General features: G+C 40.2%; 1 protein-coding gene across 1 annotated transcript; it reads right to left on the minus strand.

Annotated features, from left to right (window-relative positions):
• Positions 1-265: 265 nt before the first annotated feature.
• On the minus strand, positions 266-11,613 carry DAB2 (DAB adaptor protein 2). Its single transcript, XM_080638161.1, has 10 exons — positions 10,271-11,613; positions 8,981-9,120; positions 8,158-8,256; positions 7,722-7,853; positions 5,630-5,713; positions 5,031-5,078; positions 4,787-4,849; positions 2,883-3,515; positions 1,865-2,009; positions 266-1,271 (listed from the first exon to the last, which is right to left on the minus strand). The coding sequence occupies exons 1-10, from the start codon at positions 10,362-10,364 to the stop codon at positions 592-594; spliced, it is 2,118 nt and encodes a 705-aa protein (XP_080494287.1). The 5' UTR covers positions 10,365-11,613; the 3' UTR covers positions 266-591.
• Positions 11,614-12,335: the final 722 nt, after the last annotated feature.

The raw sequence follows: 12,335 nt of genomic DNA on the forward strand, positions 1-12,335 counted from the left end.
TAAAGCCAGAACTAAGACAGTGGTCAAACACAGACACCTCTCTTAAGCAGAGAAAGATTGATTGGGTTGGTTTTTGGTTAGTTTTCTTTGTTTGCTTGTTTTTGTTACTACTTACAGATGAGGTACTGAAAAGGTCTGTTTTAGCTTGACTTTCAAATAGGACATCAGTAGGCAGCACATTTTGCTGGGGAACAGGCTTTGATGGTTCTAAGAAAAAGAGACATACTGCTGTAATCACTTAAAAGCTTTAACAAGTCCTTAGCTCTGTCTGAGCAACACCAGAGCTCATAGAATCATAGAATAGTACATGAAAAAGTTCACATAAAAGTTGCTTTGAGTGATCTCACAATTTTATCTCCTGCTTGTCTCTAATGACACTTAAGCTAGCTGGAACATTGGGCTTCTAACACTGTACAAACCTATTTTTCCTCATTCTATTCAAATAGTTTAGGCACTAAGTGTCAGTGTTTGGCCACTGACTTGGATCAATTCTGTAACATTATGAAGGGAGACAGCCTTTCAACCTGGTTTCAGTAATCACTGAATCAAATTTTTAGTTCTATCAAAAAAAAAAAAAAGACCAGTGATCAGTCATCCCAATCCCTGAGCAGCTCTCCAAGGAAGAAAAAAAAAAAATTTCACCATTTTGGCAGAGAGCTTGCTAGCTTCCATGTCATCATGATCTGTACTAACTTGAATGCCTATTTTGCTACTAAAATAATTGCTGAAAGCTCCAGAAGCACCTGGAAGGTTTTGCTGTTCTCCTCTTCTCGCTGGTACTGCAGGTGGCTTTGTCAGCTGGAAGTCTTTGAACATTTCCTTGACATCCTTCATCTCTTTATCACCAAGAGGATCCAGAGCAATAAAAGCATCACTTTCTTTCTTGGAAAGCTCCTTCTGAGGTGCAGTTCTAGGTGGTGGCTGAGGTGGGCTGGTGGTTGTTGTTGGCATGGAGGGCAGTGCAGACTGGATCTGAGCAGGTAGTGCTGAAGACGGGAACACGTTACTCTGGAACGGATTTACAGCACTAGATTGCTTCACCCATGGATTAGATGGTATTTGTGCTGGCTGTGCCCAGAGACCAGACGGCTGAGAGGCTGCTGGAGCAAAAGGTGCAGGCTGGCTCCAGCTTGGCACTGTTTGAGTACCAAAGGTAAATGACTGAGTAAATCCTGTAGACTGAGCAGGCATCACAGATCCAGGAAAGACTGAGGCAGCCTGGGTGAAGGCAGTTGTCTGTGTACTCCATGGTGAAGTTATTGCCATGCCACCTGGGGGGAGGGTGAGATTGTTGTTATACAGCACTTCAGTGATCAGGCGGCCTCAAGAAGGATGGTATCAATTCCACTGAGGGTACCAGCAAAACATATTTCATGTACTGTTTGTAAAGATGTGTTGATTTACACTTAAAAATCAAGTCATTTGGGGAGGAGAGCAGGAGGTTAAAATTTTTTACTTTGCTCCATTTCAGTCACTGAAGAACAGAATTGAGATCGATATAATAAAAGAAGGAACTTTTATTATATAGTCCCAGCACAGAAGTGACAGATGCATTTGCCAAATAGCTGCTTCTGTGCAAATGATTACTAAACTCTGCAGCATTGTTACCCTTGCCTCCTGAGTTGTGTCTGGCACACTTGAACCTCCTGTACCTGAAGCAGAAATCTATTATCAAAGTTAAAGCAAAAAATGCTGTTCTAGTTAAAGATGCAGAGTTTATGCCTCTATTTGCAGAACTTAATAGTTAAGGCAGACAGCACGTGGATTAAAGGGCACCACACTACATATGAAGGAAAACTAGAACCCCTGTTTTGGTGTCAGCAGATATCTTAGATGGGAACAAGACCTTCACTTGTGAACTAACCTAGACCAGCCAGTGGAGGTGCTGCGGTATGATTTGTTTTGAAGAGATCCAGTGGCACAGGTCCTGTTTGTGCCACAGAGGTCAAGCTAAGGCTCCCTTTAGTTGGCACAAAGAAGTCCGAGCTAAATAAGTCATCTGATGCATTCTAGAAAGGAGAAAAAAAACAAACAAACCCAAAACCAAAGAAGCTTAGTGAGATGGCATGGCAGAACACATGCTAGATGATCAAGACCAACCAGTTCAGAGCTACAAGCTTCTTTAACAGCTAGAGGAGAGATGGAGGCTTTGGTGTATCCTTTAGAGACCAAGTGTAAGAGTTTCAAACTACATCATTTTGTTCACACCTACTAAGATGCATGGCATTAAGAAGGTATAACATATAGTAGTTAAAAGTCAACAGCAGAATAAGATTTACAGGGACTGAATTATTTACTATAATAATGACCTTTCCTCTTATCCCCACCCCTCTAAATATTCCTGCTCAGTCTACAGTGACTCCTGCAGTTGTGACAAGGCTAGCAGCAGAGTTTTGCATCATTTGAGTGCAAAACAAATGCAGTTGACCAAACACCACACTATGTCTTACCAAGCAAGTTGCTGAAATTGCCCTCAGCAGGCAGGTGCTGAGAAACTATATAGATGTCTGTAAGTTATACTCATACCTCTTTGTTATGATACACAGGTTGATGGCCATACAGCTATCTTAACAGATTCGACATTTATATCAAGTATCAATGTATATAACAGCATACTTACCTTTGCAGACCTTTACAGAAGAACGGCAGCATTAAAGAAGAGAGTACATAATTTAGTGATCATAGCTACTGTGAAATATTCATGACTGTTAGGATGTACCACGACTGCAGAGATGTTAGAGTAAGCAAAACAGGTAGAAAGGAAGTAGATGTGCTGTGAAGCTATTTAGCCAGTTACACAGTACCAGGAAAGAAAAGATTCCTTCACCCAGCTTCTCAGTAACAGCATGCATATCACTATTAATCACTTGAACATTGTTCACCTTGACAGACCTCCTTCCTCTTCCCGGCTTGGTGCTTTGTGGTGGTGGGCTAATTGTTATGGGCTCATGTGACATGAATTGCATATTGCTTTCAGAATCCAGCTTTACTCCATTCTGCAGAGATACTCCTTTGGAAGGGCCTTCCACAAACAGGTTTGACAGGGTTTTAAGAGCACCATTCTGTTCACTCTCTGGTACCTCATCTGGAGTTTTTGCTGCAGATGACTTACTCTCAAGTGGCCACTGGTATGTTAGGGCTTCTTGTTTGCTAGTTCTATTAGAGATCTGGTCAAACTCTTTACCAAAGGAGTCAATATCACCACCTGAAGGATCATTACACACTGGTGTCAAGGTATTCAGACTTTCCTTCTTCTGATCAGATTTTAGAGAATCAAATGAAGGTGGTGCAGATTGGTCTGGCTGTGCAAAAGGATCATCACTGAAAGGGTCTGGATTAGGTGTAGGAAAAAAGCTGAGATTGGTAGAGAAAGAACTCTCAGGCAAGAAGAGTGGCTGTGGCTTTGGTGGTGGAAGAGAGGTTGTGCTGCCATTCAAGAAGAGATCCTCTTTTGTAAAAGTCTGTTTGGTTTCAATTTCAGAATTTAGATCCACTAAAAGAATCTCTTTAGCTTCCTATTTGTCCAGAAAGAAAAACAGAGTTAGTTTTATGTAGGACTTGCTGCATAGTATACAAATTCAAGGAAAACAGCTGCAAAAAGAGAGAACCAAGTATCCAATGCATTATATTAATAAGTATTCAGTGTAACAAGTTGCACTACAGCTTCATCTTGTAAGTCATTAAGGCAAGCACTGCTGGCTGTCATCAAGTCACAGCTACTTGCTTTTAACATGAAGGTTCTGAAACTACCTGTTTTAAAAATCACTTAGTTAAGTGTCAAATGCTTGTTCTAGGAACCAGAGACTAGTCATCAAGCACTTAATTACACCTAAGCTTTCACTGGAGTCAAGAACTCTTGTTTGAGTTCTAGTCCTTTGTTTTGACAAGCTGTGAAATCACACTGCCTTAGTGTGATTCCAAGTTGCAATCTCATCTTCAGAGTAAGATTAGAGAGCTATTTGACAGTGGAAGATATTAACATGCCATCTCTCCATCAAGCAGGCAATAGAAGGGTAAAGACTTGATCACTAGGTGGCTTGACAGCACCAATTGTATCACACCTGATAGCGTCTTACAGTGTCAGAATAAACTGGTAAGATTTCAGGGGTCATACTGAGCTATGACAAGATTTAGGCACATTTCTGTGGAGTTAAGCCACATCTTGAACTAGGGCTACTGACCTAGAATGGCCAGGAGTCAACTCCAAGTGACTTACTTAAGGGTTCACTTGTCCATAAAGATGAGGAGGATATCTTTATCTGGGAGTGTAGTGATAGGATGAGGAGTAATGGTTTTGAAATGAGAGTAGATGTAAACTAGATATTAGGAATAAGTTCTTCACTGTGAGGGTGGTGAGGCACTGGCACAGGTTGCCCAGAGAAGCTGTGGCTGCCCCATCCTGGCAGTGCCCCAAGGCCAGGCTGGATAGGGCTTGGAGCAACTTGGTCTATCAGAATGTGTCCCTGCTCCTGGTAGGAGGGTTGGAACTGGACGATCTTCTGGTTTCCAGCCCAAATCCAATCCATTCTATGATTCTATGACTAGCAATACAGTATTATCTCTGTCATGAAGTCTCAAGCGAACTCTGCTGGATAAAAATGACATGAGCTACTCTAGTCAGTAAGTAGATACTATTATATCCTTAAGACACTAGTACACTGATAACTAGATAGATGTCTCAGTCAAATCAGAAACCAGGATTAACAAAATAAAACCAGATCTTATTACTAGGACTAACTTTGTTCTCAAAGCATAATCCAAAAGAGCTAAGCTAGATTCTACTTACTGTGGGACTGCTCATATCAGGAGGTGTTGACATATCCCCAAATAAGTCCATCTGGTCAACTCCCTTGAAGCCAGAAATATTGAAAGAATTGGTATCTGTTATAGTTCTTGCAAGAGCAAGAGTCAAATATCATGCAGATCTACTGTAAACTCATCTATAAATACTGCAACTCCCACACAATATGGAGACAGTCAGTTATGAACTCCTTAGAGGCATCTGCATGAAGTTCTAAAATTTAACCTACCAGTTTCATTTTGTCAGCTTGATCAGCAGGTGGTGCTTCGCCACCACTCTGTAACAGATGGATAACTGTGTCAGCAACAATTGGATTATCAAAATTTGCCTTAAGCAAGGGACTTGCAAGCTTCAAAGAGCAAGTGATGAAAAGGGGAAGTATAAGGGAGGTCACTACTCAGTATTAGTTCTGTAGGCCCCTTTTACTCCCACTTAAATGTAAATGGGCACCTCATATTGCCTCCATATTGCTGGCAGTGTAAAGGAAGTCAAAAGCTAGTTGTGTTGCAGCAGCATACCTTAACAAGTAAGGCTAAGTTAGAGTGACTTATCTCAGTCTTATCTGCTTCTTCACTCTAAAGAGGAAAAGAGGGCTTTTAGTACCCAGACATCATGTAGACTATCCAAAGCCTTTCACTTTGGAGAGCTTACCAGACCTAGGAGGTAATTAAACTGGTGATACAATTACTAAACAATAGCTTCGAGTGATCCTAGATTTAGACAGACCTCAGAGTCAAGTCTAACAAGAGCCCAATAGCCAAGCCAAGGCAAAGCTGAAGCAAGCTTTATTTCTATGTAGACTAATGTAGTTTTTATAATTTTACTTGCCTTTTTCTTGTCTTCCTCTTGTTTCTTCTTCATATTATATATTAGTTGGAAAAGGTCCTTAAGATCAACAACTAGAGGCTCAGCCTGAAAAAGAATGTAGTTTTTAGGCCATGTACTACTTCTCCCTGGACTTCTAAAGCAAGCTGTGCAGCAGGCTGAACTTTCCTAAATGGTAAGATAATAGGAAAAGCAAGAGTTTAAAGGACTGTCTAGTCTACATACAGGAGAGCTTATGCAGAATCCAAGGGTAATAGATCACAACCAACTTAAAACTGCTGTTAACTCCACAGGGAAAGTTGGTGTATGTATTTGCACTATGCCATGTTTTAGCTAAAAGTTACAGCACAGAATTTCATAAGTGCATGGCAATTTCTAATCTTATTTCCTTGAAAGTGCAAAGTTTATCCAAGCCTTTTGGTAGTCTCATGAAGAAAAGCATTTTGCATCCATCTCTTTTCACCATCTCCAACACTGAACCTGGGGAAAGCTTCTATAGCTAATATTGTATTATTTTAAACAGGATATAAATAATAAATAAGGAAAACAAGTATAAGGTAAGATTATCATCACCTCAAATGCATAGAGCAGATACCCGCTTTAAGTGGTATTTATATCACAATGACAATTTGGTGTGAGTTAGATTACAGTTTCGCATGAATTAGAAAGGCACTGCATTCCCTGCACACGTATTAATAAGAAAGTTTTGAGTCATTACTGAGGTAATGGCAGGCTTAGCTATATTGATTTGGAACTTTTACTTGAGGAATATAGCAACTGAGTCAGTGCCTAGAGCAGGACAAGTCCGCCTTTTCAACCACTACCATTGGCTGAAGCAGAGAATCTGGTGAACAGATCTCACTGTTTATGTCCGAGCACCATCCTTTCCTAATTGAGGGTTTTAGGCATGCAACTGCTGGCAAAGCCATTTCAACAATTAGCAACTTTGACAAACAGTACAGCTGCAGAAGTCTAGAGCTGTAGAAGTCTTCACTTCTCAGCTAGACAAGTCTGTGTTAAAAACAACTAGCAGCAAGTCAAGAGCATCTACAGCTTGGTTAAGCTTGTAGGCTGACAAGTAGCACCCCATGGTGAAAAGCCCTGAGAACAGACTCAACTCAAGAAAACACACAGAAAGCTTTGTATTTAATCTACAATTCCAGTGAAGCCAGTATAACACAGGACTCAAACTAATAAAAACAGGCTTAAGAGAAGGTGTTACATGCTCCAAAAAGGAGGCCCTCAGTTCTGCCTGTAAAGGGTCTGAAGCTGCCAACAGGTTCTCCAGGACAACAAGCAAGGATGTCTGTGGAGACATCACTAGCTTAGAAGACATGGCTCATCAAGTCATTATAGTGGCTATTATAAAGACATAAAGCAAGCTAATAAATGATAAATATCTAACTTAGGTTCAGTTCATTAAGGAAGCTCTTTAATATTCAGCAGTAATTCCAAGTAGCTTGTTTCCAATACTGCTTATGTACAGATTCTCTTCAGAGAGACAAACCCTGCATATAGGATCTCTTCATGGGGAGGAACTTATCATAGAAGGATCAGAACGCCTCCCAGAAGCAAGTCCAGGAAGACCGGACCTACCATTCACTGGCCCCAGAAACAGTATTGCAGTTGAATAAGTCTGTTTTCACTGCTGTGCAAGATAAAGAAGCATGTGAACTAGACTAGTGGAGTTCTAACACACTTCCTGTTAATTCTGAGTGAATCTTTGGCTATTTGACTCAAGAAATAGCATTCTCATTGAGAATAACAGGACACTGTACAGGAAAGGCTATGATAATGGCTCCCATTCGCTTCACTAATGATTGCATGGACAAATTAAGCAAGGTTAATTATAGTAATAATTAATTAATAGTAATGATTTTTTTTCTTCTGGAATACAGAAAAGCTGAACAAGATAAGAGTCATTGGTAATATAGTAAATTCCTACTGCCCTCCTCCAGGAGAAGTGTCGATTCTTTTGTGTTGATATTCCCCTGTACCTTACAGGGCTACCAGCAAAGTACTACACTTATCACACATTAAGTGTTCACACAACAGCATTACTTGTAGCAAGTAGAAAAGGGTGTCTGACACATACCTGTTGAGATGTTTTTATAGCAAAAAACTGGTGCTGGCCTTCTCCTCCACATATATAGCCAAAGGCACGATTGTCTGTCACATCGCGAGCAATAAAGGAGATTTTGTTTACTGGATGTTCATGCTCTATGACCTAGGATTGGGGGGGAGGGGGAAATGGTTTAAACTGCTAGGGACATAATAGCTGATTTTCTCTGTAACTACAATGATTGAGACAGTTACAAGACCTCAGTTCAAGACTCATTTATCAGACTTTGATTAACTATAATAAGATGCAGTTATCTTTCTGGCAGGAGGCATTACCAGCCATTTCACAAGCCACTTTTCACATGTGGAAAGGTGGACATGATGCCATAAGGAATCTAGTTCATCTGGTCTAACTTCCAAGCAGCTCACATGCTTTAAGAATCACATTAAGAGAGTAAACCATATCTTACCCCAGTTTTCTCATCTATTATTTTGATACCAGAGAGGGAGATGTTCACCCAGATCTTCTGTTTGTGTTGACCCTGGGAACGGGCTGCTGCTGCCATTCCCTAGAAAGGATGAATATCAAAGAATTGATGAGATTTATGTTAGATTGAGTTTAAAGCTGTTCCCTTACATTCCCCATGAGCCCAAGGCTGTGACTATATTAGTGCTGATCTAGTTATTCTTATGTAACTGTACAATTCAAGCAGCATTCCTCTTGCAACATATGCCTGACTAGGCTTTAGGCAAAACCTCAGAACTAGGTTGTGGCTCCCCTGTAAATGTTTTAGAGTTTTAAAACTTAGTTCACTAAACTGCTGCAGTAGCAGCGCCTTTAAGAGCTTTCTCAGCCTGATTTGAAGCTATGTGAGTGTTATGAACTTCACAAATAATTTTTTGTTGCTGCAGTCTCATTTATTCTTTGGCTTATTTATATCTCTTGGTGTCACTATTGCCACAGGACACCAATTTGTGCTTTGAGGTCAGTGTTAAATTGCACAGTTCCTCCCCCCCCATCCAAAACCCAAGCTCACTGTGATCAAGCTCATACTATTAGCATCCATACTGGATGCCTACAAGAGAACCAAAGGAGCATTCCCAAGCTATTATAGACTAACGCTGTCCTTTGAGTAATGGGTTACAGCCTTAGAAGTAACATGCATCTAGGATGTGCTGATATTTTACTGAGTTACCATTAAGCTGCATTGAGCTTGTGCCAAAGTAATCATTTGATCTGCTTTCTGAAGTTTACCCAGAAGGTGTTCCTGACATGCCAGCTCAAGCCCTTACCTTCAGCTTCATCATTGAATCCTGACTCATTTTGTCTCCTCTTGCCTCTGGGACATCATCAATGCCAATCAGTTTAGCTTTGTATCTTATACCATCACCTTTGAATCTAGTCAAGAGAGATTCATCTGTCTTTTCTGACCCTGGAGACAGAGAAATGTTTGTTGTTTTTTGTTGTTTGTTTTGTGGTTTGCTTTTTTAATAAAAAAAGAACTGTTTATGTTGGGCTTTGAGTCCTTAAACAAACAAAACCATCATGTAAGTACATATTAAAACTGTCCCTCTAGTATAGATGACTAACAACCCTTAGTCCTTCCAGTACCATGTGCATGGCAAGATATTTACTCCTTTAAGGTCACTGTACTCTTGTAGAATCTGGCCTCAATTCAAGGCGTGGAGCCTAGTGCTTAATATTTGGGGACTTCAGAACAATTGTTTGCCACTTAAAAGATTGAAATATTTATAGACAACAGCCAAATAGATACAGGTGCTAAGGAAAACATACCAAGCAGAAATGATACTTCCCATGACTATACATGATGCGCAATATGCCTTTCAGATGCTTGTACCTAGTTCTGTGCTAGTCAGATCTTTCCTTGGCATGCATGAATCTCCTAGTTCCTGTGCTAGAACTTTCTATCAGCACCATTATTTCTACAACAAGTCCTGGTACCCCCTTCCCTATAATATATTGGGATTTAAGCTAATTTACTATTTCAGCTGTTGCCATTACTTCTCAGAACTGCTTGTTTTTCTTCTCTGCATGCTCAACATACTCTGACTGTGTACCTCAGCATGTATTTCTCTATGAGGTAATTATATTTACATGAAAATATTTAATCTGGATCTACAATAACTCCCATGAAATGAGTTTTCTAGCTACTCTGGACAGGAGTCTGTATGTGTATCTAACACATCACTTCCTCTCTGGAAGGAAGTGAGTTCAGGTTCAGACTGACAGCTACCTGGATGGTCCTGGGTCTGGTCACCTCCCTAGGAGCCTTTCACTTCTCTGGGCTTTTGATGACTTCTCAGGCTCAGGAAATGAGTTATCTAACAAGAGGAACTGGGAGATTTAGAACTTCGAGATGGAAAAAAAACCCCAAAAACACCTTTCAAGATAATCTAGTAAAATTAATCTAACTGAAAGGTAGGATTTATTTACTAACTGTCCGAGTCAGCTTGAAACTTCCAAGTTATTTAACTACGCTGTGAGAGCGATCATAGTTTTAGGCAAGCGAAAGATTAAGGATACTGACTGGAAGAAGTGTTCAAGAGGTAAGTATTTCTTACCTTTCTTTTTTTCCTTCTTTGAGGGTTGTGCTTTTGGTGGAGTCTGTTGCTCAGGCTGGTTATTGGTAGTTGTAGTTTCAGCTTCAGTAGACATGATGAGAGGGTGGTCAGGTATGCTTGCTGTAGTTTAAAAAAAAAAAAAAATCAAAAAAACAATTATTAGGCAGACATAATATTTTACCTTGAGAAAGAAAATATTAAGCTTGTTAGTCCAGCTTTGTTCTGCTGGACACCGGAGCCTGCTAATGCCTGGAAGCTTCAGTAGTGATCATACAGGAAGTCCAACTCAATATCTACAGGCTACAGAGAACATGAAGTTATGTCCAGTAGGTGATGAACCCTCACCTCAGTAATACTTAATCAGTAGATCACACTGACCTACAACTACACGCTGTACTTGCATCACTCTGTTTTAATCTGTCAACTTTTAGCTTTTTACCCTTTAAAGCTATTTATAGAACCTCAGATATTTTGCTCTACCCTCCTTCAGCACTTCCAGCTGCATCTCTGTAGTAGGATACGAGAGAATGCAAGAAACACTTGCTATGATCTGTTTCAAACACCCCTAAAGATGACATCGGAACACTCAAAAGAAGCCACTACATCTTATTCATGTTTCTATAAGTAATGGAAGTTTGAGGCTATACCACCCTCAGTGTAGTCTGGGGCTGCAGACAGACTGCTCCAGGAAAAAAAGCCAGCAACAAAACCAAAATCCAAACCCAACCAACAAAACAAAGCCCCAGAACAAAACCTGAAGCCAAAACCCTATACCATTGTCTTAACACTAATAAAGTAACCTTAGATTTTTTTTTTAAGAAAATCCCTGCAAATAAACAGAAACTATTGACTACTATGACAACTAGGCATAGCCAGGAGACCCTTTTGCCTCTGAGACACAATATCCTTTTAAAAAAAAAAAAAAAAAAAAAAAAAAAGAAATCCTGCAGTTACTGTGTTTTTTTCCTACACAGCTGAAGCACTGATTCACATTTACCAAATAGAAGGACTTATGTTGTCTGTATGGAGTTCTGAAGGTCTATACCCAGCCATAAAGAACTGGACATTCACACTTGCTACAGAAACAGTTCCATGAATCTTCTGCTTGGGATATTGCAGTGGCTTCAGCTGGTCCCTTTGAGGGTAACAAATGAAGCCAAGATATTGTTCAGATTATTAATTAGTTGGGCTACCCTCTACTAGTAATTTCCCCTATATTCCAGCAAGCAGCCAGTGATCAAACCACCTCTTTTACTCAGCACACCATTTGAGACACACTGTGTACACATATACAAGCACTGAAGCATTGCATATCCTCTACCATAAGAATCTTGTAATTCCCAATAGCGTATTCCTCATTTGCCTTAGTCACAGCTAATGCTTTATCCGTTACTTGGAAGTTACTTTCAGTGTTGTGTTCTCACTCCTGCCTTCCCCTCTTCCCTCCAGTTCATTACTACATCAATAGCTACAGATTGACTCATCCAGCTTGGCCTTACAAGCAACGGATGTCAACGCTTAACTGAATCTTGAGGTAAGAACAAAAATTCCTAGGTCTCCAAGAGAGAATTTCACCCTGAAGACCTCCATTTCCATTTAGCCAGGAGGGAGGCCTTCAGGGAACTAGCTGTTAATATGTGCAAAGTCAGATCTAGCCACTTACCAGATGGTTTGTCAATTACATTAAGCATTGCTCAAGTAAATCAAAGATAAAAGTGCTCATGTGGCAACTTTACAGGGCCACAGCTAGGGAACAAAGTGTTGCTGGGAAAATTTCAAGTGGTTCTGAGTGGCACTAGATGTTAGAGGAAGAGTTGATATAGAAAGCCATGGTTAATTATGAAACATTACCACTGGAAGGGCAGCTTGTATGTCCATTCTGACACAGAAGCAAGCAGAAGACTATTACAGCCAACAGGAATTTTTACAAGATAATTGCACCTTGGCTAAAAAGGAATGTGCCCATTGAAAGCCACACATTAGGCAGATAAACTGAAGCCAAACAAATTCTACTCTAAAGCTAGACTAGTTTGCCCGATGATATAGTTTTGGGTGGAGATAGTTT

The sequence above is a fragment of the Psittacula echo genome, assembly GCF_963264785.1.
Source record: "Psittacula echo genome assembly, chromosome: Z".
Lineage (NCBI taxonomy): Eukaryota > Metazoa > Chordata > Aves > Psittaciformes > Psittacidae > Psittacula > Psittacula echo.